This window comes from Engystomops pustulosus, chromosome 8 (assembly GCF_040894005.1).
Source record: "Engystomops pustulosus chromosome 8, aEngPut4.maternal, whole genome shotgun sequence".
NCBI classification, from domain to species: domain Eukaryota; kingdom Metazoa; phylum Chordata; class Amphibia; order Anura; family Leptodactylidae; genus Engystomops; species Engystomops pustulosus.
In genome coordinates this window covers 96692977-96717459 of record NC_092418.1, presented here as the reverse complement: position 1 = coordinate 96717459, position 24483 = coordinate 96692977, and the positions used below count along the sequence as shown (strand labels likewise).

Below are 24483 nucleotides of genomic sequence, written 5' to 3'. Positions count from 1 at the left end.
TTTTGCCAAGAACTTGCTCTCAACGGTGGGCACCAGAACTAGCACTCTGTCGCCTGGGTTAAAGGTCCTGAGTCTGGCTGACCTATTGTAGACCCTAGACTGGGCCTCTTGTGCCCTTGTCATGTGCTCCTTTACAAGGGGCATTACCGCCGCTATGCGGTCCTGCATAAGGGAGACGTGTTCTATCACACTACGGTGGGGGGGGTCCTCTCCTGTTCCCAGGTCTCCTTGGCTATATCCAAAAGCCCACGTGGGGAACGGCCATATAACAGCTCAAAGGGTGAGAAACCCGTGGAGGACTGGGGAACTTCACGTATGGCAAACATCAAATAGGGCAACAAACAATCCCAGTCCTTCCCATCCTTGCTGACCACCCTCTTTAGCATCCCCTTCAAGGTCTTGTTAAACCTCTCGACTAGGCCATCTGTCTGAGGATGATACACAGAGGTGCGGAGCTGTTTAACCTGCAGTAACTTACACATCTCCTTCATTACCCTAGACATGAATGGGGTACCCTGGTCAGTCAAGATTTCCTTGGGGAGGCCTGTGCGTGAGAATACCTGGAACAGCTCCCTAGCAATATTTTTGGAGGAGGTGTTCCTTAATGGAATCGCCTCGGGATACCGCGTAGCGTAATCCAGGATAACCAGGATGTATTGGTGCCCCCTTGAGGATTTGACTATGGGGCCAACCAGATCCATTGCAATCCGTTCAAATGGCACCTCTATGATTGGTAGCGGGACCAAAGGACTCCTGAAGTGGGACACCGGGGCAGTAAGTTGACACTCAGGGCAGGAGCTACAATACCGGTTTACCTCCTCCCACACCCCGGGCCAGAAAAATCTCTGCAGGATCCTCTCCCGGGTCTTCTCAGCACCCAAGTGCCCTCCCAGCACGTTTGTGTGCCAACTCTAGCACCAGCCTACGGTGAGATTGGGGTACTACAAGTTGCTCAACCTCCTCACCCCGTATCTGGTCGACCCTGTACAACAGCTCCCCAACAATCACCATTCGGGGGTATATTTTGTCAGCCCCTGGTATTTGGAGTACCCCATTTATCACCTTAACATTCTCCCGTGCTTTAAACAAGGTAGGGTCCTGTAGCTGTGCAGCCCCAAAATTCTCACGGGAAAACTCAAGGTCCGGCATGTCGGCCACCTCCTCGTGGCCCTCGACCTCACCAGCTAGGACCTCTAGGGGAGAGAATTCATCACATGGGGTCACCCCTACTGCTGGTGTGGGTACATCGGCCTCAAAGGGTTCAGGGGCCAAGGCCGGACATACCTGACGTCCATTATCTGCAACAGCACCTGAGGTGGGTCTTCGTCTCCAGAGGTCCCAAAACACCGGTAAGTCTCTGCCGATAATAGCCTCATGAAACAGGGTCCCCACCACCCCCACTTCATGGGTAATAGTACCACAAGGTGTATGTAGGTTGATGACAGCAGTGGGATATTCGCGAGTGTCCCCATGTATACATAACACTCCCACTTTACAGTCCAGGATCAACCAAAGTTCCCCGCACCAGGGTAACCAGACTCCCTGAGTCTAGCAAGGCTTCCACCGTGTGACCCCCGATTGTGACCATACACACTTGGGGTTCTGCATCCGTGACTGACTCGGCAGCCAGAACCGGCCGGGCAAACAGTGACATTCGCCGGGTCTGGTTGCAGTCCATTGGCTCCACTGACAGGGGACAGTTGGCAGCAATATGGCCCATTTCATGGCATCGCCAGCACTGGATACGGCTATGACCTCTGTCACGAGCCTCACTGGGTTTCTGTGTATCCAAGCCCCCCAGTGTACCCCCTCCCAACCTGACCTGTTTCCCTTTTTCTGCAGTAGCAGTCCTACCAGATGGTTTAATGGCCTTGTCACTGGCACTGCTTCGTGTGGGAGAGGTAAGTAGAAGGTCCTCCGTAGCCCGATATCTCTCTACTAGGGACACGAGTTCCTCAGCATTTGTGGGACCGGCCTGTCCAACCCACCGCTGGAGCCGAGAGGGCAGAGAACGGGTGAACTTGTCAAGAACCACTCTCTCGACCATCTGTGCTGGGGTGCAGTCATCGGGTTGTAGCCACTTCCGGACAAGATGGATCAGGTCATGCATTTGGGAGCACGGGGGTAGTTTTTCAGAGTATGCCCACTGGTGGACCCGGCTTGAACGAACTTGAACGGTGACCCCAAGACGAGCCAGAATCTCCGCCTTTAGCTGGGGGTACTCACGGGCCTCCGTTTCACTCAGGTCGTAGTAGGCCTTCTGCGATTCGCCTGTCAGGAACGGCGCCAGGACATCTGCCCACTGCTCAGCTGGTAACTCCTCTCGCTCAGCTACTCGCTTGAACACAGTGAGATAAGCCTCCACGTCGTCGGTCGCCGTCATCTTTTGTAAAGCCTTCTGCACTGCAGCCCGTGCGGAATGCTGGACAACCGGGTACCCTTGCAAACCAGTATGGGACCCCTCAGTAGCCGTCGCTTGCGGTGCTGCCATAATGCCAGAAAACTTTTCCATCATCAGCTGGAACATGGCTCGGGACTCTTCCTGCTGTTGCTGTAGCATGGCTTGCTGCTGGCGGGACCTCTCCTCCTGCTGCTGGAGCATGGCTTGCTGCAGCTGTCGATTAGCCTGGGATTCTTCCTGCTGCTGGCGGGACCTCTCCTCCTGCTGCTGGAGCATGGCCTGCTGCTGCTGCCGATTAGCTCTGGCCTCCTCTTGCAGGTATTTAACCCCTTAACGCTCTGCGCCGTAGCTCTACGGCGCAGAGGTATAAGGGAAGTATGAAGAGGGCTCACGGGCTGAGTCCTCTTCATACAGAGGTGGGGGTTTTTGCATTTTGCACAAAACCCCCACCGCTAATAACCGCGGTCGGTGCTTGCACCGATCGCGGCTATTAACCCTCTAAACGCCGCCCGCAAAGTCGCGGGCGGCGTTTAAAAGACGGCGGCGCGCGGGCGCCGCCATCTTTTTTTTGATCGCCACGCCCCCGAACGTCATCGGGGGGCGGCGATCGGTTACCATGGTAGCCTCGGGTCTTCTCTTGACACGAGGCTACATGGTTTATGCAGGTTCGTTACAATGAGCCAGTGGCTCATTGTAATGTAAGACCTGCAAAAACGCCATATATTGCAATACTGTAGTATTGCAGTATATGGTAGGAGCGATCTGATCATCTAGGGTTATTGTACCCTAGATGGTCTAAAAGATAGTGAAAAAAAAAAGAAAAAAAAAAGTTTAAAAAATAAAAAAAATTAATAAAATATTAAAAGTTCAAATCACCCCCCTTTCCCTAGAACGGATATAAAACATAACAAACAGTAAAAATCACAGACATATTAGGTATCGCCGCGTCCCAAAATGCCCGATCTATCAAAATATAAAAACGGTTACGGCCGGCGGTGACCTCCGAGGCGGGAAATGGCGCCCAAATGTCCGAAATGCGACTTTTACACCTTTTTACATAACATAAAAAATGAAATAAAAAATGATCAAAATGTCGCACAGACCTCAAAATGGTAGCAATGAAAACGTCGCCTCATTTCGCAAAAAATGACCCCTCACACATTTCCGTGCGCCAAAGTATGAAAAAGTTATTAGCGTCAGAAGATGGCAAAAATTTTTTTTTCTTTTTTGTACACATTCGTTTAATTTTTGAAAATGTATTAAAACACAATAAAACCTATATAAATTTGGTATCACCGCGATCGCACCGAACCAAAGAATAAAGTAGGCGTGTTATTTGGAGCGAAGAGTGAAAGTCGTAAAAACTGAGCCCACAAGAACGTGACGCACGTGCGGTTTTTTTTTCAATTTTTCCACATTTGGAATTTTTTTTCAGCTTCGCAGTACACGGCATGTTAAAATAAATAACATTACGGGAAAGTAAAATTTGTTACGCACAAAATAAGCCCTCACACAGGTCTGTACACGTAAAAATGAAAAAGTTATGGATTTTTGAAGTTGGAGAGCGAGAAATGAGCCGGAAAACCCTCCGTCCTTAAGGGGTTAATAAAGTCCTCCATCTTGGCTTTATCCTGCAATTTGCCTGCTGCTTTCACCCAGGCCATGCAATGTTGCAGGATGTAGCGAGCCTTTCAGGTGTGTGTCTTTTGAACTGTCCGCAATCCGAAGCACCATATGTGGGAGATTTGGCCCAGTAGAGACCGTGGTAGCGGGGTGCTGTTCCAGCTCTGCTGAGCGGTTTAAAAAAAAGACTGATTGGGCTGCTCCCATCACCTGTGTCCAAGGTGCTGGACACCCATCCTCAGCACTAAGGCCTTGCATAATAGCAAAACCTAGGGGAAACATACCGCCCATCCACAGTTAACCCCTTCAGTGTCTCACAGATATTACAAGCAAGGAGACACTAAGCCATACACAGGTCCCTATGGAACAGTGGTTTAGTGTCCTAAATCGCCCTTTAAGTAGTCCCTCTGTGCCCACTGTGAGAATAAAAAACATTTATACCTTGTCCTGCTCAGGCGCACAGTGAAGCCGGCGTACTATACCCTGGCCTCACTGAGCATGCTTCGGCTTCATTCAATTATTGTGCAGGCATAGGAAGTGTCTCTACTTGGCGTCGTGCCCTCCCAGGACGCACTTACCTCTCCACCATCCTGCTCCTGCCCGGCTAGGCCGCTTGCATGTCCCCGCTCCCTAGGGCACACGCCAGCACTCAGAGATTTAAAGGTCCAGCGCACTGCTGGTGCTGGCCACTTCTGGGTTTCCACTGGCGGCTCTATTCATTCCCTGACAGATCTTTGCGCTCATTGCCTAAGAGTAAGCTTCCCTGCGTTGTTCCTGTTACCTTCCTGTTCCCGTTCTGTGTTGATCTTTTGTTGTGACCTCGGACCTGATCTTTGACATCTGCATCTCTGCCGCCTGCCCTGACTGTCTGCCTGTGCCTGACCATCAGACTGGACTCTGTTTCTGTACTGCGACCTTGGATGCCACCGCGGGCTACTCGCACCTATGGAATAACCTGGTGGAAGACCAAGGGCCTCTTAAATTCCAGTCCCAGGTGTTGGCTAGTATCACCTCTCACGGTAGTCCAGGGGGTTCACTGACCCCGAACCCTGACAGGAAGCACCAGAGATGGGTCAGATGAACCTCATCAGACCCATCTCTAGGTAAGTATAAAGGTCTATTTTTATAGTGCGCACAGAGGAACAAGCTAAAGGGCAATTCATAAGTGTCCCAAATCACCTTGGTGGGTCCTCTTTAAGCTCTACTTACCAATTTGTGGCCCACTGGAGACCAAGATATGTGCTGAATGCTATGAGGTAGTTCATTTGTTCTTATAAATAGTCTGTAAAAGAAATAAAAAATTGGTGTCACTGACAAATATACAGTGCATTATGGCATATATAAGAAATAAGAAGACATCAATGCTGACCCATGTTCTATATCATATATGTGGTATGTTGCCGTATAAGAATATCTCCATTGCTGAAAAGACATTGTAAGGAAAACAGAATTATTATAAGGCAATGATAACTTAGCTATCACTATACAAAAAGGTAAAACATCCATTTTTGGGGATGAGACTTGAAAGTTCAAGTCATCTCAACGAAGGCCAAGACCATTTCAGAAATCTAGGGTCATATCAGACTGGGGTTTATTGGGCAAGCCAAATTGAACTATTCGGAGGGCGCCCACCCTTGCTTGCCGGTAGATTCCCTTTACGTTGGGCAGAGGGAGGTCTGAAGGTGTCATGCACTAAGTGATACATGGCAGAAGGCCACCTTGGTGGAGGGCAGGAGCTTGGATAACTGTACTAACATGTTAATTTCCATGTAAATATATATGATAAAAAGTGGTCAAAATGGTCAATCTTGACGAGATCAACCAGTTACCAACCAGATAAGAGATTTTGGATTCAGACATTCACTATCCTTCATTCCCATCTGCACAGTGAGAAGAAATAGAGAACTTACTCATGGGCAGCTTAGCGTTGAGCAAGACACTTCAATTTTTCTGGACTGCTCCAATCTTATGTATAATAATATTGATGTCACATGAATTCTTCCCCACCATGACCTGCTGTTAACTACGCATTTTGATGACATGAGTTGAGCACATCTCTGGCCTCATTTCTGCAAGCGACTCCACCTACACTCTACACAGAGAGGCCATTGTGGCCAAGAGGTTACGCCTCTCATAAAATGCATTATGGACCTATCTGACACACGATGTGATGAGGTCATTTTACCTTTTTGTATTTTTTTATGTGGAACAGTTTTATTACATTTGTCAGAGCTACCAAATTCTGACTTTATTCACCCAGGAGTTTTTGGACATTAAACTTTACTACTTTTCATTTCATAAAGTTCTGAATGTCCTCATAACCTTTTACTGTCTGAGACACAAACACTGTGGTCTGCAGTAACTAGGTCTGACCACTACACAGACAATGGAGCTGTTATTTCAGGTCCATTCTCCATTCTGGTTCTGGTGGGGATCCAGGATATTGATGACCTCTTTTATAGATTAGTGATCAATGTATAGAAGCTGGAAAATTCCTTTCATCTAATATTTATGGCCACTTAATCGCTAATATTTTTACAATGTTCTAAATTAGTATGTGTCAATATTTTTGCTTTCAAAATAATCCAGGCATAATAATTGTCTATATCAAAGCCTGGAAGATGCAAATTATAGCATCAGTATTAGAATATAATTGTAATAATAGCTGCAGGTGATATTTTCCAGAATCATATATAGGCAGTCCCCTACTTAAGAACCTCCGACTTACAGGCGACCCCTAGTTACAAACGGACCTCTGGATTGTACTAATGAAGTGTTTCTATATTTTTTTTATTTGGTGCATTTTTACGGAAGAGTTCGGCACTTATTGGATTTTAGTGTCTGCGCCTTATCTGACATAGTGGGGCACATTTACTTACCCGGTCCAGTCGCGATCCAGCGGCGGGTTCTCCGACGCTGATTCGGGTTCTGCCAGGATTCACTAAGGTCCGTGCGCCGATATTCACCAGGTTTCGCTGCTGCGCCGAGGTCCGTCGAAGTTCACCTGCTTTTTTCTGGTGTATGTGAGTGCTTGATCTTGCGACACAAATGGCTTTTTAAATTCCGCGGTTTTTCCGAATCCTTCGGGTTGTCCGGTGGCCACGCCCCCCCCATTTCCGTCGCGTGAAAGTCGACAATCCTGTGAAATACAGCGCAAAGCGGAAATATTCGGGAAAAACCCGACGGATTCGTGGCTGCGGACCCTTAGTAAATGTGCCCCAGTAGTGAGTGCCTGCTATACAGATGTTTCACCGACATCTATCACTAATTTGCTCCAAAAATGGTGCAAAAAAGGCGCACAAATACACCTACTCGGAGCAGGTGCACTTCATATGAAAAAAAAAAAAAAAATAGGTGCAAAATTCGGCGCACATGAAACCAACTATGAATAATGTCCCACTTGGTCTTAACACTACAGATACTGGGGCTCATTTACTAAGGGCTTTGCACACTGCACTTTTGTCGGACTTTGAACGTTCTACATGGCTAAAACGGCTTGCACAAATATTTAAGAAGTGTCTGCGGTATTGTGTCGCATGCAAACCATTTGTGGCACGGCTGGCCTGGCCTCCATAGACACAAATTAGGGGACGTGCAATTGGTTGGTCCAACTGATTTAGACCGAGCGCCATATTTAACATGAAAATTGTGTTAAAGGTGCACCACAAAAAAGATGGTGAACTCTGTTGGGCCAGTGTAGCGAAGTGGCACATTCATGATTTCTTGCGCACAATCTTAATGAATGTGTCGAGCCAAGCATTATAGATGGGAAAAGGAATTCAATGCAAGTAAATGTGCCCCATTATATCTATAAGCCACCCAACTTATCAGATGAAACGATGGATCTCATTAATTAAAACTGAACCATTAAATAACATACTCCGAAATTTTCTAGTTTCATTTTATGAGGTGCTGGTGAAGGGGAAGAGAAAAATTTGAAATAGACTTTTTTTTTCCCTTTGACTCCATGGGGGACATTTATCGTCAAGTTTCAAGAGGTAAAACTGTTCTAGTTGCCCATGGAAACCAATCAGAGCTCAGCTTTTATTTTATAAACAGATGTTGGAAAATGAAATCTAAGCACTGATTGGTTGTCATAAGTACACCGCTGGCTGGGACAGAAACATCTTAAATATTCAGAAGATACAATCATTTTCATGAGTATGTTTGATCAAATATTTCTGCCATAGATAAAATATATATATTGTCTGTGTGTAACTATTGGGGGAAGGGGCATTTTTCACTTGTTCACCACATAGAAACCATTGCTGCCAATGCCAATCGAAATTTGGACATGACACTTGATAAATGCACTCACCCCCCTCATAGTGTCCCTAATTTCTGAAATAATTATGTAAATCTGATGAACGACAATAGATTACAAAAATCAAAATTACTTTTTTCCAATTGCTTTCGAAGGCAACAAATTTTCTATCTGGTGATAACATGTAGTTTGTAGCATTCACATCGTCCTGGGAAAAAATATGAAGATAAATTATTCACTGGAATTTGTGGTAGTATATGTTGGAATAGATAGATAGATAGATAGATAGATGGATAGATAGATAGATAGATAGATAGATAAAAACATTTGAAAAGTCCAGCAGCACCAAGATCGCCAAGTAATTTTCTTGGATAGATAGATAGATAGATAGATAGATAGATGATAGATAGATAGATAGATAGATAGATAGATAGATAGATGATAGATAGATAGATAGATAGATAGATGATAGATACATAGATAGATGATAGATAGAAGATAGATAGATAGATAGATAGATAGATAGATAGATAGATAGATAGATAGATAGATAGATGGATAGATAGATAGATAGATAGATAGATAGATAGATAGATAGATAGGAGATAGATAATGATAGATAGGAGATAGATAATGATAGATAGAAGGTAGATAGATAGATAGATAGATAGGTAGATGGATAGATAGATGGATAGATAGATGGATAGATAGATAGATGATAGATATGAAATAGAGAGATAGATAGGAGATACATATGAGATACATATGAGGTAGATAGATAGATATCTATGAGATAGATATCCATGAAAGATCTCCAGCTGAACAGATTATCTCACCCTGTATACTTACAAATGTTGTATTCTTTAGAAGTACGGACGCCCTACCAGTGTCCATATTATACACTAGGACATTTCCATCTTCATTTTTGTGAACATATTCATTTTCTGCATAAAACAGAAGACACATTTTATCATAATAAGACAAAAATAAAAACTATTTCCTATTATAGATTCTGTGCCTAAAGTGAAATGGGCTGAAGTGCGATCGACCTGTGATCAAGTGTGGAGGACATCGTGTTCAAGAAATCATAACTCTGAGTCTAAGCCGTCTATTTTTATTTTGAAGTTACCTAAATAAAATTATTTATATTAATTATTTATATAGCACACACAGATCACGCAGAGCTGCACAGAGTTTGACAAATCAGTGGGGCTCACAATCCAATCAAACTACCAGTATGTTTTGGATAGTGGGAGGAAACCAGAGGACCCGGAGGAAACCCACACAAACATGGAGAGAACATACAAACTGTTTGTTGACCTGGGACTTAAACCCAGGTCCCCGGTGCTGCAAGGTTGTAGTGCTAACCACGGAGCCACCGCACTGCCCATAGAACATAAATGTTAGTTAGAGATGACAAATGCTGTAATGAGTTCTGTAATCATGTAATATGATCTCATTAGTCCTGAATGTGAACTATGCCCAAAAATCCCTTTAGCAGAGTCGTAAATATATCCCCATCTGATATCATTCCTAATAGCAGCAAGTTATCACTGTACATCAAATTTGCTGCTCTTTACTGAAGTATGTAAAACAGTTGGTAGAAAATCCCAAATCGGAGCGTCCCAAATGTGAGCGAGGGAGAGATCGCTCCCAAAAGACTTCCATTATTCTGTAAAGGTTTAGTTAGAATAAGCAATATTTATCTCCTGCCTAAAGAACAGATGTATAGTCTGCGCTTTGGTTCTTTGCCAAAGAATTTCCCACATGTTCTAACTGCCCTGGAACATATGTATTTACTTTGGAAATGTCTGTAATAGGGATTAATAACTATTTAGAGGGAAACTTTTCGAGGGACGGGCTCATCTGTTTGTTAGCACCTACTTTATCAAACTGAACATCTGTTAATGTCAGAAATCTGCAAAAATAAATTGGAACATCATCCAGGTTTAGAAAAGATAACAGTTTACGTTTTTCCTAAGATCTCAATCTGTGATGTCTTTATTCTTCTGGCATAAGAAATAAATACATGTCACGGGACGGGATCCTGGATGATAGATTGACAGATAGAAATCTGATAGACAAGTGGATTAGATGGGAGATAGATGACAGACATGAAAATATAGATACATAGAAAACAAATACTGTATGAAGGAGAGTACAATGAGATCGATAGATATAATCTGGATAAATATGACATAGATGTAGAGGTACATGTATCATAGGCTGGCACTATATGCCCCAACATATGATGGTGCCCCAGCCCCCTGGTTATGGATGGATTTATCAGGAGGCTCTGTGCCGGCGGAGAACTTCTATGCCGGGTCTGACCTGGCCCAAATAGGCAGTGTACTGATCCATTAGGTGTGCCAGCTTTCGCATCCCTCCAACACCCACGTGGCATGAGAGGATAAATAGGTACAATTCCTGGCTGTATACTGTGATAAATCTCCCCATACATCTTACAGACAAATAGATGATAGCAATGAAAAAAGATAGATATAAGATAGATAGATAGAGATAATAGATACAGGCGGTCCCCTACTTAAGGACACCCGACTTACAGACGGACCCCTCTGCCCCCTGTGACCTCTGGTGAAGCTCTCTGGATGTTACTATAGTCCCGGGCTGCAATGATCAGCTGTAAGGTGTCTGTAATGAAGCTTTATTGATAAGCTTCATTAAGCATCACAGCAATACATTTTGAAACTCCAATTGTCTCTGGGGCAAAGTTTTTTTCTTGCCTGGATCTACAGTTATAAAATATGCAGTTTCACCTTACATACAAATTCAACTTAAGAACAAACCTATGGAACCTCTTTTGTATGTAACCCGGGGACTGCCTGTATATTGATAGATAGATAGATAGATAGATAGATGGATGATAGATAGATAGATAGATAGATTGATACAGATAGATAGATAGATAGATTGATACAGATAGATAGATAGATAGATAGATAGATAGATAGATAGATAGATAGAAGATAGATAGATAGATAGATAGATAGATAGATATTAGATAGATAGATAGATAGATAGATAGATAGATAGATAGATTGATACAGATAGATAGATAGATAGAAGATAGATAGATAGATAGATAGATAGATAGATAGATTGATACAGATAGATAGATAGATAGAAGATAGATTGATAGATAGATAGATAGATAGATAGATAGATAGATAGATAGATAGATTGATACAGATAGATAGATAGATTGATACAGATAGATAGATAGATTGATACAGATAGATAGATAGATAGATAGATAGATAGATAGATAGATAGAGCAACCGATAAATAGATAAATACAAAAAAAAGGTAGATAGATGATAGATAGTAAGAGAAGGAAAGAGAGAGAGATGAAAGCTGAAACATTGCAGGAAGAGAAATAAAGGTCACCCTTTTTCACTATTTTTCGGAGTGCTGACTTTAATTTTGATTATTAGATAGATAATGGATCGTTAGATAGGTAAGAGACAGGTAAATACTGTGTGTAATTCAGAATGGACTGAGACACAGTCAGACAGTTGTCTCTGAGACTAGACCCCCTTCCAGCTGTCCCTGCCTATTGCCCAGCCAACGCTAAGCAGTGGGCAGATAACTAAGAGATGTTCCCTCCCTGGGCCAACACACAGATAGGGCCACACAGTACAAACAAGTCAGCAGTGCTGAGGAGAAACACAGTACAAAATCACAAGTGAATACAGAACAGTCAAAACATGAGCCAAAAGTCAGAATATCGGAATCAGAATCACAAGGAAAGTATGGAACTAAGAAACTTCTATAGTCAGAACCCTTACAAGGGTGGGCAGAACTCTTATGATATATTAGAACTCCAGCCACAATAGTGATTGGGTCAGAACTCTGAGATCCGGACAAAACAGAGAGCAAGGCAATAATGTTAGTGAAGAGAGAACCTGTTCATAATAGCGGGTTAACTATCGATAAACCAGAGTCAAGCTTCAGGAGAGACACGAGTGTGCTGCTATTCAATCCAAACAGCATAGCTAAATCCGTGTTCACACTGACAATGTTCAGGAAGGACACAATCAGCGCCATTCTCTATGGGCAGAGGGTGACTCTGACACAAATGTTACACTGTCATTATGAGACCAATGACAGATATGAAAAGATAGATATATACAGATACATATACGGTTAATAGATGGATATGAAATAAATACAAATCTAACAGACAAACGGAAGGTTACATGAATATGTGGTAGAGCAACAGATAGAAGAAAGATTAATAATATGAAATAGACAAATAGTAGATAGAAATGATAGAAGCGGTAACATAATAATATATTATCAATGTAATAATCATATAATCACCTGATATCCATGTGTGATAATATTGCTGGGTGTAAAATGTACTATTGAACACATCTTCAAATGTAAAGGTGCGGAGGCCATCATTTCTCTTTGCAGTACCTGAAAATACGAAAATGAAAATCATGTAAGTTTTAGTTCTCATTGAACTTTATGACATCATTTATTATGTGGATTTTTAAAAAATATTAGTCAGGACCTGGCGTAGAACCGAATCGGGTGCACCTTAGTGGGCCCACCTGGCCAGGTATGTATCAAGACATGGCTGACGTGGCCCGAGGGGTGATAAATCTGCCTCATTGAATCAGAACACGTCAGCTCACCCTATGGGGGGTATTTATCAGGGCTTCTGCACGAGGACACCAGTGTATAAAACCTAAAATAATTGTAAATGCTAGCTTATTGCTATCAGTTGCGATTATTTTTCCCTTTCCGCCATCTCCACACCAGTGGGTGTTGAGAGGTCATAAAGGGGGGCGCGGTCGGCCGGGAATGGGCGCAGCCGTGGGGGAGTCATATGTATCCGCCGGATACATCAATAGTCTCTTGATCAAACCGTATTTATGAAAAGGCGCCTTGGACACAGAGCCTTGGGCGGCCAACTGCGGCGGCAAGCACATCATCTGAACACAGCCTGAAGCTGGGGGTAATGGGTATTAGCTTGACAGCACAAATAGGGGGTAAAGTGCCTATATAGTATATATAACCGCACTATTGATGTATCAGGCTGCGCTGGTGTATGATAAATGCCCCCCCCCCCCCCTATATTTCTACTGGGCTCCCGGAACAGCTCATAAGACAGCAAATCCGAGAAGTTCTATTCAGCACAAAGCAAATCTACAGGACTACAAAGTCGCCATTCTCCCGAGCATCGGGGTTCCATCTGTCGGACCCCGCAGCAACTATCTATACACTGGAAAGAATATCACTGGATGGAATGACAAATCCCATTTGAGAGCAGCAGCCCAAATACCTATAAAAAGAATTGCATTCAGCCCATGAAATATAATCCATGTGTTTCCTGTATTTCACACATGGAACAGGTCTCCACGCGTCATAGTTATCTATTATATATTGTCTCTCCATGTGGCACAGTCCTCCTGCACTGTAATTCAGTTTCCAGTATGACAAAGGATATAGACAAAGGATCAGAAACAAACATTCTGCCTGCAGATAGGACCCTATGTACAATCTACTCAGCTCCTCCTGCTCTATAACATGCTGCCTGCAGATAGGACACTATGTACAATCTGCTCAGCTCCTCCTGCTCTATAACATGCTGCCTGCAGATAGTAGACTATGGGGCTCATTTACTAAGGGCCCGAATATGTGTTTTTTGTCTGGTTTCCCAAAAATTACCGGTTTGCACCGAATTGTCCCTGGTTTTTGGCGGACGCGATCAGATTGTGGCGCATCGGTGCCGGCATGCATGCGACGGAAATCGGGGGGCGTGAACGTCGGAAAACTCGACGGATTCGGAAAAACTGTGGAATTTTTTAAAAAAATGTGTCGCTTGACATGCGCTGACATGCACCAAGGATAGGATGGTGAACTCCGGCGAACCTCGGCGCAGCAGCGACACCTGGTGGACATCGGGCGCACGACCTTAGTGAATCGCCAGAAGACCCGAATCCTCGGCAGAAAACGCGACGCTGGATCGCGACAGGACCGGGTAAGTAAATGTGCCCCTATGTGCAATCTGCTCAGCTCCTCCTGCTCTATAACACGTTGTTTGGAGATAGGACACTATGTGCAATGTGCAGATAGTGTACTGTATCCAATCTGTTTAGCTCCTCCCTTCCTATAAAATGCTGCCTGCAGATAGGGCACTATATACAGTCTGCACAGCTTTATAACATGCTACCTGCTGATAGGTTACTATTAGAGATGAGCGAACACTAAAATGCTCGGGTACTCGTTATTCGAGACGAACTTTTCCCGATGCTCGAGTGCTCGTCTCGAATAACGAACCCCATTGAAGTCAATGGGAGACTCGAGCATTTTTCAAGGGGACCAAGGCTCTGCACAGGGAAGCTTGGCCAAACACCTGGGAACCTCAGAAAAGGATGGAAACACCACGGAAATGGACAGGAAACAGCAGGGGCAGCATGCATGGATGCCTCTGAGGCTGCATAATCGCACCATTATGCCAAAATTATGGGCAACAGCATGGCCATGACAGAGTGACCGAATGAGGCTAGATAGCATCTAAAACATCCAATAATTGACCCTGACACTATAGGGGACGGCATGCAGAGGCAGCGGCAGCAGGCTAGAGAGTGTCATGGCGACATACCCTAAATGGACTCAGGCTTCAAACCAATGGGTGGCAGAGAGGAACCAAAGGAGGTGAGCAAGAAGCGCTCAAATAATATCGGTACATGATAAAAGTTTGCCAGTATATTTTGTGGATTACACAGCAGGGTGGCGACAAAGTTAACATGGAAGCCATGAAAACAACCCAAAATTCTGCCTGACACAGCTCGTTTGATAAGGGGACCATGTATGGAGGCAGTGAACTAGTAGTAGATTAAAGGTGCTGCAGTTAAAACTATGTTAGTTGGATCTTGGCATGGAGCTGGCGCTCCGCTGCCAGGCGAGCTTTCGCCAATCCAAGCCCCTGTCTCTAGGCTACTCCCCAAACAGCACTTCTAAGAACCTTTTGTATAAGATCAAGTGTAGTAGCGTTCTTATAAGTTTAGGATATGGCGGGTGAGGGGAATGTAAACAGATGCGCAAGAAGCGCTGAAATAATATCCCTAAATGGTAAAAGTTTGCAAGTATATTTTGGGGATTACACAGCAGGGTGGCGACAAAGTTAACAACTTTGATGTGGAATGCCCTGTAATAGCTCTTGGGCAGTGTGCCTTTTATCGCCTAGGCTCAGCAGTTTCAGCACCGCCTGCTGTCGCTTAGCGACGGCACTGCTGCTGTGCCTAGAGCTACCGACTGATGGCGCCATGCCCACGGATGGTAATTCGGAGGAGGAGGAGGTGGAGGAGGGGTGGGAGGAGGTATAGTAGGCCTTTGAGACCTGGACCGAGGTAGGCCCCGCAATTCTCTGCGTCGGCAGTATATGACCAGCCCCAGGGTCAGACTCGGTCCCAGCCTGCACCAAGTTAAGTGTAGTAGCGTTCTTATAAGTTTGGGATATGGCGGGTGAGGGGAATGTAAACAGATGCGCAAGAAGCGCATGATGCGCATGGAGCTGGCGTTCCGCTGCCAGGCGAGCTTTCGCCAATCCAAGCCCCTGTCTCTAGGCTACTCCCCAAACAGCACTTCTAAGAACCTTTTGTATAAGATCAAGTGTAGTAGCGTTCTTATAAGTTTAGGATATGCCGGGTGAGGGGAATGTAAACAGATGCGCAAGAAGCGCTGAAATAATATCCCTAAATGGTAAAAGTTTGCCAGTATATTTTGTGGATAACACAGCAGGGTGGCGACAAAGTTAACAACTTTGATGTGGAATCCATGAAAACAACCCAAATTTCTGCCTGACACACCTCGTTTGATAAAGGGACGATGTATGGAGGCAGCTATATGGACGACTTTTGGAGGTAGCAATGGAGACAACGTGTGGAGGCTGCTATGGAGACAATTTAATTTGGATAGTGCCTGTATGTGGCAGTCCCAAACATTTTTCAAACCAGAGGAGCAGGTAGGTGGCCCTCCAGTAAAATGGGATAGATTGAGTGCCTGTATGTGGCAGTCCCAAAAATGTTTCAAACCAGAGGAGCAGGTAGGTGGCCCTCCAGTAAAATGGAATAGATTGAGTGCCTGTATGTGGCAGTCCCAAAAATTGTTCAAACCAGAGGAGCAGGTAGGTGGCCCTGCAGTAAAATGGAATAGATTGAGTGCCTGTATGTGGCAGTCCCAAAAATTGTTCAAACCAGAGGAGCAGGTAGGTGGCCCTGCAGTAAAATGGAATAGATTGAGTGCCTGTATGTGGCAGTCCCAAAAATGTTTCAAACCAGAGGAGCAGGTAGGTGGCCCTCCAGTAAAATGGAATAGATTGAGTGCCTGTATGTGGCAGTCCCAAAAATTGTTCAAACCAGAGGAGCAGGTAGGTGGCCCTGCAGTAAAATGGAATAGATTGAGTGCCTGTATGTGGCAGTCCCAAAAATTTTTTAAAACAGAGGACCGGGTAGGTGGCCCTCCAGAAAAATGGAATAGATTGAGTGCCTGTATGTGGCACTCACAAAAATTGTTTCAAACAGAGGACCGGGTAGGTGGCCCTCCAGAAAAATTAAATGCATGAAGTACTATAGCAAGAGCCAGTGGGCCCTGTCAAAAAATAGCCATTTTCCTCTGCTTTACTGTACAAAGAGGAGGAGAAGGAGGAAAATGAGGAGGAGGAGGAGGAGTGGATCAATTATTCAGGTTGAGCTTCCTTCACCTGGTGGAGATTGGAAATTCTGAGAAATCCAGCCTTTATTCATTTTAATAAGCGTCAGCCTGTCAGCGCTGTCAGTCGACAGGCGTGTACGCTTATCGGTGATGATGCCACCAGCTGCACTGAAAACCCGCTCGGACAAGACGCTAGCGGCAGGGCAGGCAAGAACCTCCAAGGCGTACAGCGCCAGTTCGTGCCACATGTCCAGCTTTGAAACCCAGTAGTTGTAGGGAGCTGTGTGATCATTTAGGACGATGGTATGGTCAGCTACGTACTCCCTCACCATCTTTCTGTAAAGATCAGCCCTACTCTGCCGAGACTGGGGACAGGTGACAGTGTCTTGCTGGGGTGACATAAAGCTGGCAAAAGCCTTGTAAAGCGTACCCTTGCCAGTGCTGGACAAGCTGCCTGCTCGCCTACTCTCCCTCGCTACTTGTCCCGCAGAACTACGCACTCTGCCGCTAGCGCTGTCAGAAGGGAAATACTGTTTCAGCTTGTGCACCAGGGCCTGCTGGTATTCATGCATTCTCACACTCCTTTCCTCTCCAGGGATGAGAGTGGGAAGATTTTGCTTGTACCGTGGGTCCAGGAGAGTGAACACCCAGTAATCGGTGCTGGAATAAATTCTTTGAACGCGAGGGTCACGGGATAGGCAGCCTAGCATGAAATCTGCCATATGCGCCAGAGTACCAACGCGTAAGAATTCACTCCCCTCACTGGCCTGACTGTCCATTTCCTCCTCCTCCAACTCCTCCAACTCCTCTTCTTCTGCCCATACACGCTGAACAGTGAAGGACTCAACAATGGTCCCCTCTTGTGTCTCGCCAACATTCTCCTCCTCTTCCTCCTCATCCTCCTCCACCTCCACCTCCTCCGATATGCGCTGAGAAACAGACCTCAGGGTGCTTTGGCTATCAACAAGGGAATATTCTTCCCCCGTCTCTTGTGACGAGCGCAAAGCTTCCGACTTCATGCTGACCAGAGAGTTTTTCAACAGGCCAAGCAGCGGGATGGTGAGGCTGATGATGGCGGCATCGCCACTGACCATCTGTGTTGACTCCTCAAAGTTACTCAGCACCTGACAGATATCAGACATCCACGTCCACTCCTCATTGTAGACTTGAGGAAGCTGACTGACCTGACTACCAGTTCTGGTGGAAGTTGACATCTGGCAGTCTACAATCGCTCTGCGCTGCTGGTAAACTCTGGATAACATGGTCAGTGTTGAATTCCACCTCGTGGGCACGTCGCACAACAGTCGGTGAGCGGGCAGTTGGAGGCGGCGCTGCGCTGCCCTGAGAGTGGCAGCATCTGGGCTGGACTTCCTGAAATGCGCACAGATGCGGCGCACCTTCGTGAGCAAATCAGACAGATTGGGGTATGTCTTGAGGAAACGCTGCACTATCAGATTTAACACATGGGCCAGGCATGGCACATGTGTCAGTCTGCCGAGTTGCAGAGCCGCCACCAGGTTACGGCCGTTGTCACACACAACCATTCCCGGCTTGAGGTTCAGCGGTGCCAGCCACAGATCAGTCTGCGCCGTGATGCCCTGTAATAGCTCTTGGGCGGTGTGCCTTTTGTCGCCTAGGCTCAGCAGTTTGAGCACCGCCTGCTGTCGCTTAGCGACGGCACTGCTGCTGTGCCTAGAGCTACCGACTGATGGCGCCGTGCCCACGGATGGTAGTTCGGAGGAGGAGGTGGAGGAGGGGTGGGAGGAGGAGGAGGCATAGTAGGCCTGAAACACCTGGACCGAGGTAGGCCCCGCAATCCTCGGCGTCGGCAGTATATGAGCAGCCCCAGGGTCAGACTCGGTCCCAGCCTCCACCAAGTTAACCCAATGTGCCGTCAGCGATATATAGTGGCCCTGCCCGGCAGCACTCGTCCACGTGTCCGTGGTCAGGTGGACCTTGTCAGAAACGGCGTTGGTCAGGGCACGGATGATGTTGTCTGACACGTGCTGGTGCAGGGCTGGGACGGCACATCGGGAAAAGTAGTGGCGGCTGGGGACCGAATACCGAGGGGCGGCCGCCGCCATGAGGTTGCGAAAGGCCTCGGTCTCTACTAGCCTATAGGGCAGCATCTCCAGGCTAAGCAATCTGGAGATGTGCACATTAAGGGCTTGGGCGTGCGGGTGGGTTGCACTATATTTGCGTTTCCGCTCCAGCGTCTGGGGTATGGAGAGCTGAACGCTGGTGGATGCTGTGGAGGATCGTGGAGGCGACGATGGGGTTTTTGTGCCAGGGTCCTGGGCAGGGGGCTGACTAGCAGCTGACACAGGGGAAGGAGCAGTGGTGTGCACGGCCGGAGGTGAACGGGCTTGTTGCCACTGAGTGGGGTGCTTAGCATTCATATGCCTGCGCATACTGGTGGTAGTTAAGCTAGTAGTGGTGGAACCCCTGCTGAGCCTGGTTTGGCAAATGTTGCACACCACAGTCCGTCGGTCATCCGGTGTTTCCTTAAAGAACCTCCACACTTCTGAAGATCTAGCCCTCGCCGCAAGAGCCCTCACCACGGGAGCTTCACTAGTTGACAGTGGCGCTGATGCACCAGCTCTGGCCCTGCCTCTCCGTCTGGCCCCACCACTGCCTCTTCCAACCTGTTCAGGTCGAGGACTCTCCTCCGTCTCAGAAGCACTGTGTTCACCCGGCCTCTCAACCCAGCTTGGGTCTGTCACCTCATCATCCTCCGATCCCTCAGTCTGCTCCCCCCTCGGACTTCCTGCCCTGACAACAACTTCCCCACTGTCTGACAACCGTGTCTCCTCATCGTCGGACACCTCTTTACACACTTCCACTACGTCAAGAAGGTCATCATCACCCACAGACTGTGACTGGTGGAAAACCTGGGCATCGGAAAATTGCTCAGCAGCAACCGGACAAGTGGTTTGTGACTGTGGGAAGGGTCCAGAAAACAGTTCCTCAGAGTATGCCGGTTCAAATGCCAAATTTTCCTGGGAGGGGGCAGACTGGGGGGGAGGAGGCTGAGGTGCAGGAGCTGGAGGAGTGGGGATTTCGGTGACATGGGTGGACTGCGTGGAAGACTGACTGGTGGTGGACAAATTGCTCGAAGCATTGTCAGCAATCCACGACATCACCTGTTCGCACTGTTCTGGCCTCAACAGTGCTCTACCACGAGTCCCAGTAACTTCAGACATGAACCTAGGGAGTGTAGCTCTGCGGCGTTCCCCTGCTCCCTCATCAGCAGGTGGTGTCTCACCCCGCCCAGGACCACGGCCTCTGACCCCTGCAGTAGTTGGACGCCCACGTCCCCGCCCTCGTCCTCTACCCCTAGCCCTCGGGTTAAACATTTTTAAAATGAGAGTTATAACTTTTTTTTTTTTTTTACTTCTTTTTGTTTTTTTTGGTGTTTTTTTGTGTTTTTTTTTTTTTTTTGTGTTTTTTGTTTTTTTTTGAGTTTTTAAAACCAAACAATCCTATCCTATTGCTATGGCTATTTTCTAGCCAAGTATCAAAGGAAGCACACTACTATGCCAGATGAGATGACACTGAGTTATTGCCTAATAGAAATCCAACCCCTACTGAATTTTGCCACTTCGGCCTTTGCTATGGATATGTGCGCCACTAAGAGCTAAACACAACGGTAGCAAGTCCCCCTGCGATGCAAATTAAAATAAAAAAAGTAGAACGTTATTGTAGCCCTAAGAAGGGCTGTTGGGTTCTTTGAGAATCACTCCTGCCTAACAGTAAGCTAATAGAACACCCTAACGCTTTCCCTGACCAGCAGCAGCTCTCTCCCTAGCGGCATCCAGAGACAGAATGATCCGAGCAGCGCGGCCAGCGGCTAGTCTATCCCAGGGTCACCTGATCTGGCCAGCCAACCACTGCTATCGACGTGTAAGGGTACCACGTCATGCTGGGTGGAGTGCAGAGTCTCCTGGCTTGTGATTGGCTCTGTTTCTGGCCGCCAAAAAGCAAAACGGCGGGAGCTGCCATTTTCTCGAGCGGGCGAAGTATTCGTCCGAGTAACGAGCAGTTTCGAGTACCCTAATGCTCGACCGAGCATCAAGCTCGGACGAGCATGTTCGCTCATCTCTAGTTACTATGTACAATCTAAGTTTCTTCTTCTCTATAACATGTTGCCTGCAGATAAGGCACTATATACAATCTGCTCACTTCCTCCATTTCTATAACAGGGTGCCTGCCTATAGGACACTATGTGCAAACTGCTAAGCTTCTTCTGCTCTATAACATGCTGCCTGCAAATCGAATGTATGATCTGCTCTGCTCCTCCTGCTCTATGGCATGCTAACAGTGAATAGGACACTGAGTGCAATATCTTTGCTAGACTTCTTGTAAGATTCTTGTTTTCTTGCTAAGTAAACTGATTCAGTAGCATCTGCTTTTTTTATTTGCGGAACATTTTATGAAGAATATGTATCAGATAAAAACAAGTGAAGCAGAACCAGGACATATCTTTTCTTCTGCTTGAGCATTATGAACTTGTGTGACTTCTTATGAGTTCCGCCTCCGTGCTTAAGAACAACTCATGAGAAATCATCTTCAGCACCGGGCCTTCATTCTCGGGTATTATCTCAGACTAACACCAATGGAAATCATTTTATATCTGGCATTTGTTCAATTTTACTATTAGTGGCAATTAATTAAATGTTCCATATTGCTCTTTTCCATGTGACTGTCCGTCAGTAAAGGTGGTGAAAAGGCCCATCTGCTAACCATAAGAAAGTGAAATATTAGGGTTGGCTATGTAAAAAAAAAAAAAGTTGATATAAAATGTAGGCACTGGCCATCTGGGTGGCAGGAGTTTTGTTACTGTCAACTACGAGGGAACAAACTGCATATGGAACGTGTACGAAACCGCAGACAGGAAAACAGAAAAACAAGGCTATGAGTCACTGTATACTGCTCCCTACACATCAATATGTTTCCCGCTCCACAACAAGACTGTTCAATGATGACAAGTATTCTATGGGGCTCATTTACTAAGGGCTCTACGGACTGCACTTTCATCGGACATCCCAACGATTTCCGTTTTGCTCCACTGTAACAGGGATTTAAAAGAAGTTTTTTGGCGCACGCAATCGGATTTTGGCGCAATCACGGCAGCTTTCATGCGACACAAATCGGGGGCGGTCCGTCGGATGATCTGACGGATTTGGACAAACCGCAGGATTTAACATCAAAATTGTGTCGCAAGCCAAGCACTTACATGCACCAAGAAAAAGAAGGTGAACTCCTGTGGACCTGAGCTGTGAAGCGACACATTCAGCAAGTCGGGCGCACAATCTTCTTGAATCGCGGCACAGTGCATTGTCGTCGGACAATGCACTTTCGGGATCTCCTCCGGACCGGGTAAGTAAATGTGCCCAGATATGTAAGAATGAGTATCTTCAGGATGACCCTCCATAAACTGATGGATCCATCAAGAGATCTCTAGGTCTGAGATGTCAGGTCACAAAGGATCCCACCTCACTCCATGTTAATCGGCTCTATATAAGCGAAGGGCTATCACATTGGTGCTACTGTTTTTGCTTATATACATGTAAGGGTTCAGCAGCCCAAGTCCAAATTAGGATTCTATGATTGTTAAAGGGGTTGTCCAGTTGGCTCAAGATAGTGGCTAGCTTGTTGATTGGTGTGGGTCTCAGGGATGGGACCCTCATTGATCAGGAGAACAGGGGGTCTGTTGTACCCCAAAAGAAAGAAGCCACTGCTCGCACATGCATGCTGCCACTCCATTCAATGTCTATGGAACTGACTCAGGCAGCACCATAGAGATGAATAGAGCGGCAGGGTACATACACGACTGGATGCTCTATTCATCTGGGGTACAACAGGATCACAATGGACGCCAATCTGTGAGGGTCCCATCAATTAGATCTCACCAATCAATTTGTTGTTACTGGACAACCCTATAAGCGTTGATGCTCAAACTATTGTAACATTGTGAAGTATTGAAAACTTTAAAAAGTTTTCTGATCCTGGGAAGAATAATGGGGGTCATTTACTAAGGGCCCGATTCGCGTTTTCCCGACGTGTTACCCGAATATTTCCGTTTTGCGCCGATTTCCCCTGGAATCGGGGGGCGTGGCCAAACGAAAACCCGACGGATTCGGAAAAACCGCCGCATTTAAAAAAAAAATCTGTCGCGGAGCTTGCACTTACCTTCACTCAGCCCGGCTCGGTGAACTCCAGCGCGTTCCGACGCTTTTCAGCACAGTAGTGCCACCTGGTAGACGGCGGAGGAACTACCTTAATGAATCCCGGCCGGACCCGAATCCAGCGCAGAGAACGCGCCGCTGGATCGCGAATGGACCGGGTAAGTAAATCTGCCCCAATGTCTTCTGGATAGGGATTTCAGAGGCACCAGACATAAGGGGGCACAATTATTTACATTCCCGCTGTAGTTCACCGAAAGTGCAATGTCTGACGATAATGCCCTGTGCCGCAATTCACTAAGATCGTGTGCCCGATATCCTGCATGTGTCATTTCCCCGCTCAGGACCAACAGAGTTCACCATCTTTTTAGTGGTGCATGTAAGTGCTTTGTGTGACACAATTTGAAAATTAAATCCTGCACTCAGTCTCGGGGGGGGTCCACCCCCCTATATTGGGTAGCATGGAAGCCAGTGCAGCTGCACCAAAATCCCTGCGCAGACACTTGTTAAATACGTGTGCAAACAGTGTAATCCCCGAAAAAGGCACACAAAGCGACCAAAGTGCAGAGCAACCCTTAGTAAATGAGCCCCACAATGCTCATAACAATGAGTGCCATAACAGTAGGTCACAATAGCAACCATGCCATATGCTGCTGCACAGCATTGTGATCTCCTTCATGATTCTCCTGAGGCTATAGGCCAGTGATGGCTAACCTATGGCACTGGTGCCAGAGGTGGCACTCAGAGCCCTTTCTGTGGGCACTCAGGCCATCACCAGAGATGACTCCATGTATCTTCCTGCAGTCCCAGACAGCCCAGGACTTGCTGTGCACAGAGCTATATTAAAGTGACAGCTGTACCTGCGATTATTTTCTGCTTTATTGGAGTCCTTAGGGGCTGGTATCAATGAAAACTGTGACAGAGAAAGGAGTATATATCACAAATTAAAATTTCTGTGTTGGCACTTTGTGATAAATAAGCGGGTCATTGTTGTAGTTTGGGCACTCGGTCTCTAAAAGGTTTGCCATCACTGCTATAGGCTAAAAGCTCTGCTGTTGGATAAACTATTAGAACTAAAGGGGAAAAAAAGAGTAGTTACTTTAGGGAGGGATATACTAGTAACGACAGGTGAGACGCTGCATGCATGGAGCAATTACTGTTATCTGTTTAAAGACAAAATAAAACTTTCCCTAGAGGAAATAGATCTAATATCTGTAGAATGCTTAGTAGAGGACCTTGATTTGACAGAATGGATCAAAGCAGGAATAAAAAATCTTAGGGGTCTGAAGAGAAATGGAAATTGGATATCATTTAGAGAATTA

The 24483-nt window shown here is 46.1% G+C and overlaps 1 protein-coding gene across 1 annotated transcript in view; it reads right to left on the bottom strand.

The window, feature by feature from the left end:
- LOC140075694 (prolyl endopeptidase FAP-like) overlaps positions 1-24483 on the bottom strand; it is a 100685-nt gene that overhangs the window by 51074 nt on the left and 25128 nt on the right. Inside the window, exons 3-7 of the mRNA XM_072121872.1 lie at positions 12633-12731; positions 9138-9232; positions 8422-8496; positions 5394-5446; positions 5234-5306 (exon numbers count right to left, since the gene is read on the bottom strand). Of these exons, the coding sequence (XP_071977973.1) occupies positions 5234-5306; positions 5394-5446; positions 8422-8496; positions 9138-9232; positions 12633-12731 (395 nt within the window). The remainder of the gene's footprint in view (positions 1-5233; positions 5307-5393; positions 5447-8421; positions 8497-9137; positions 9233-12632; positions 12732-24483) is intronic.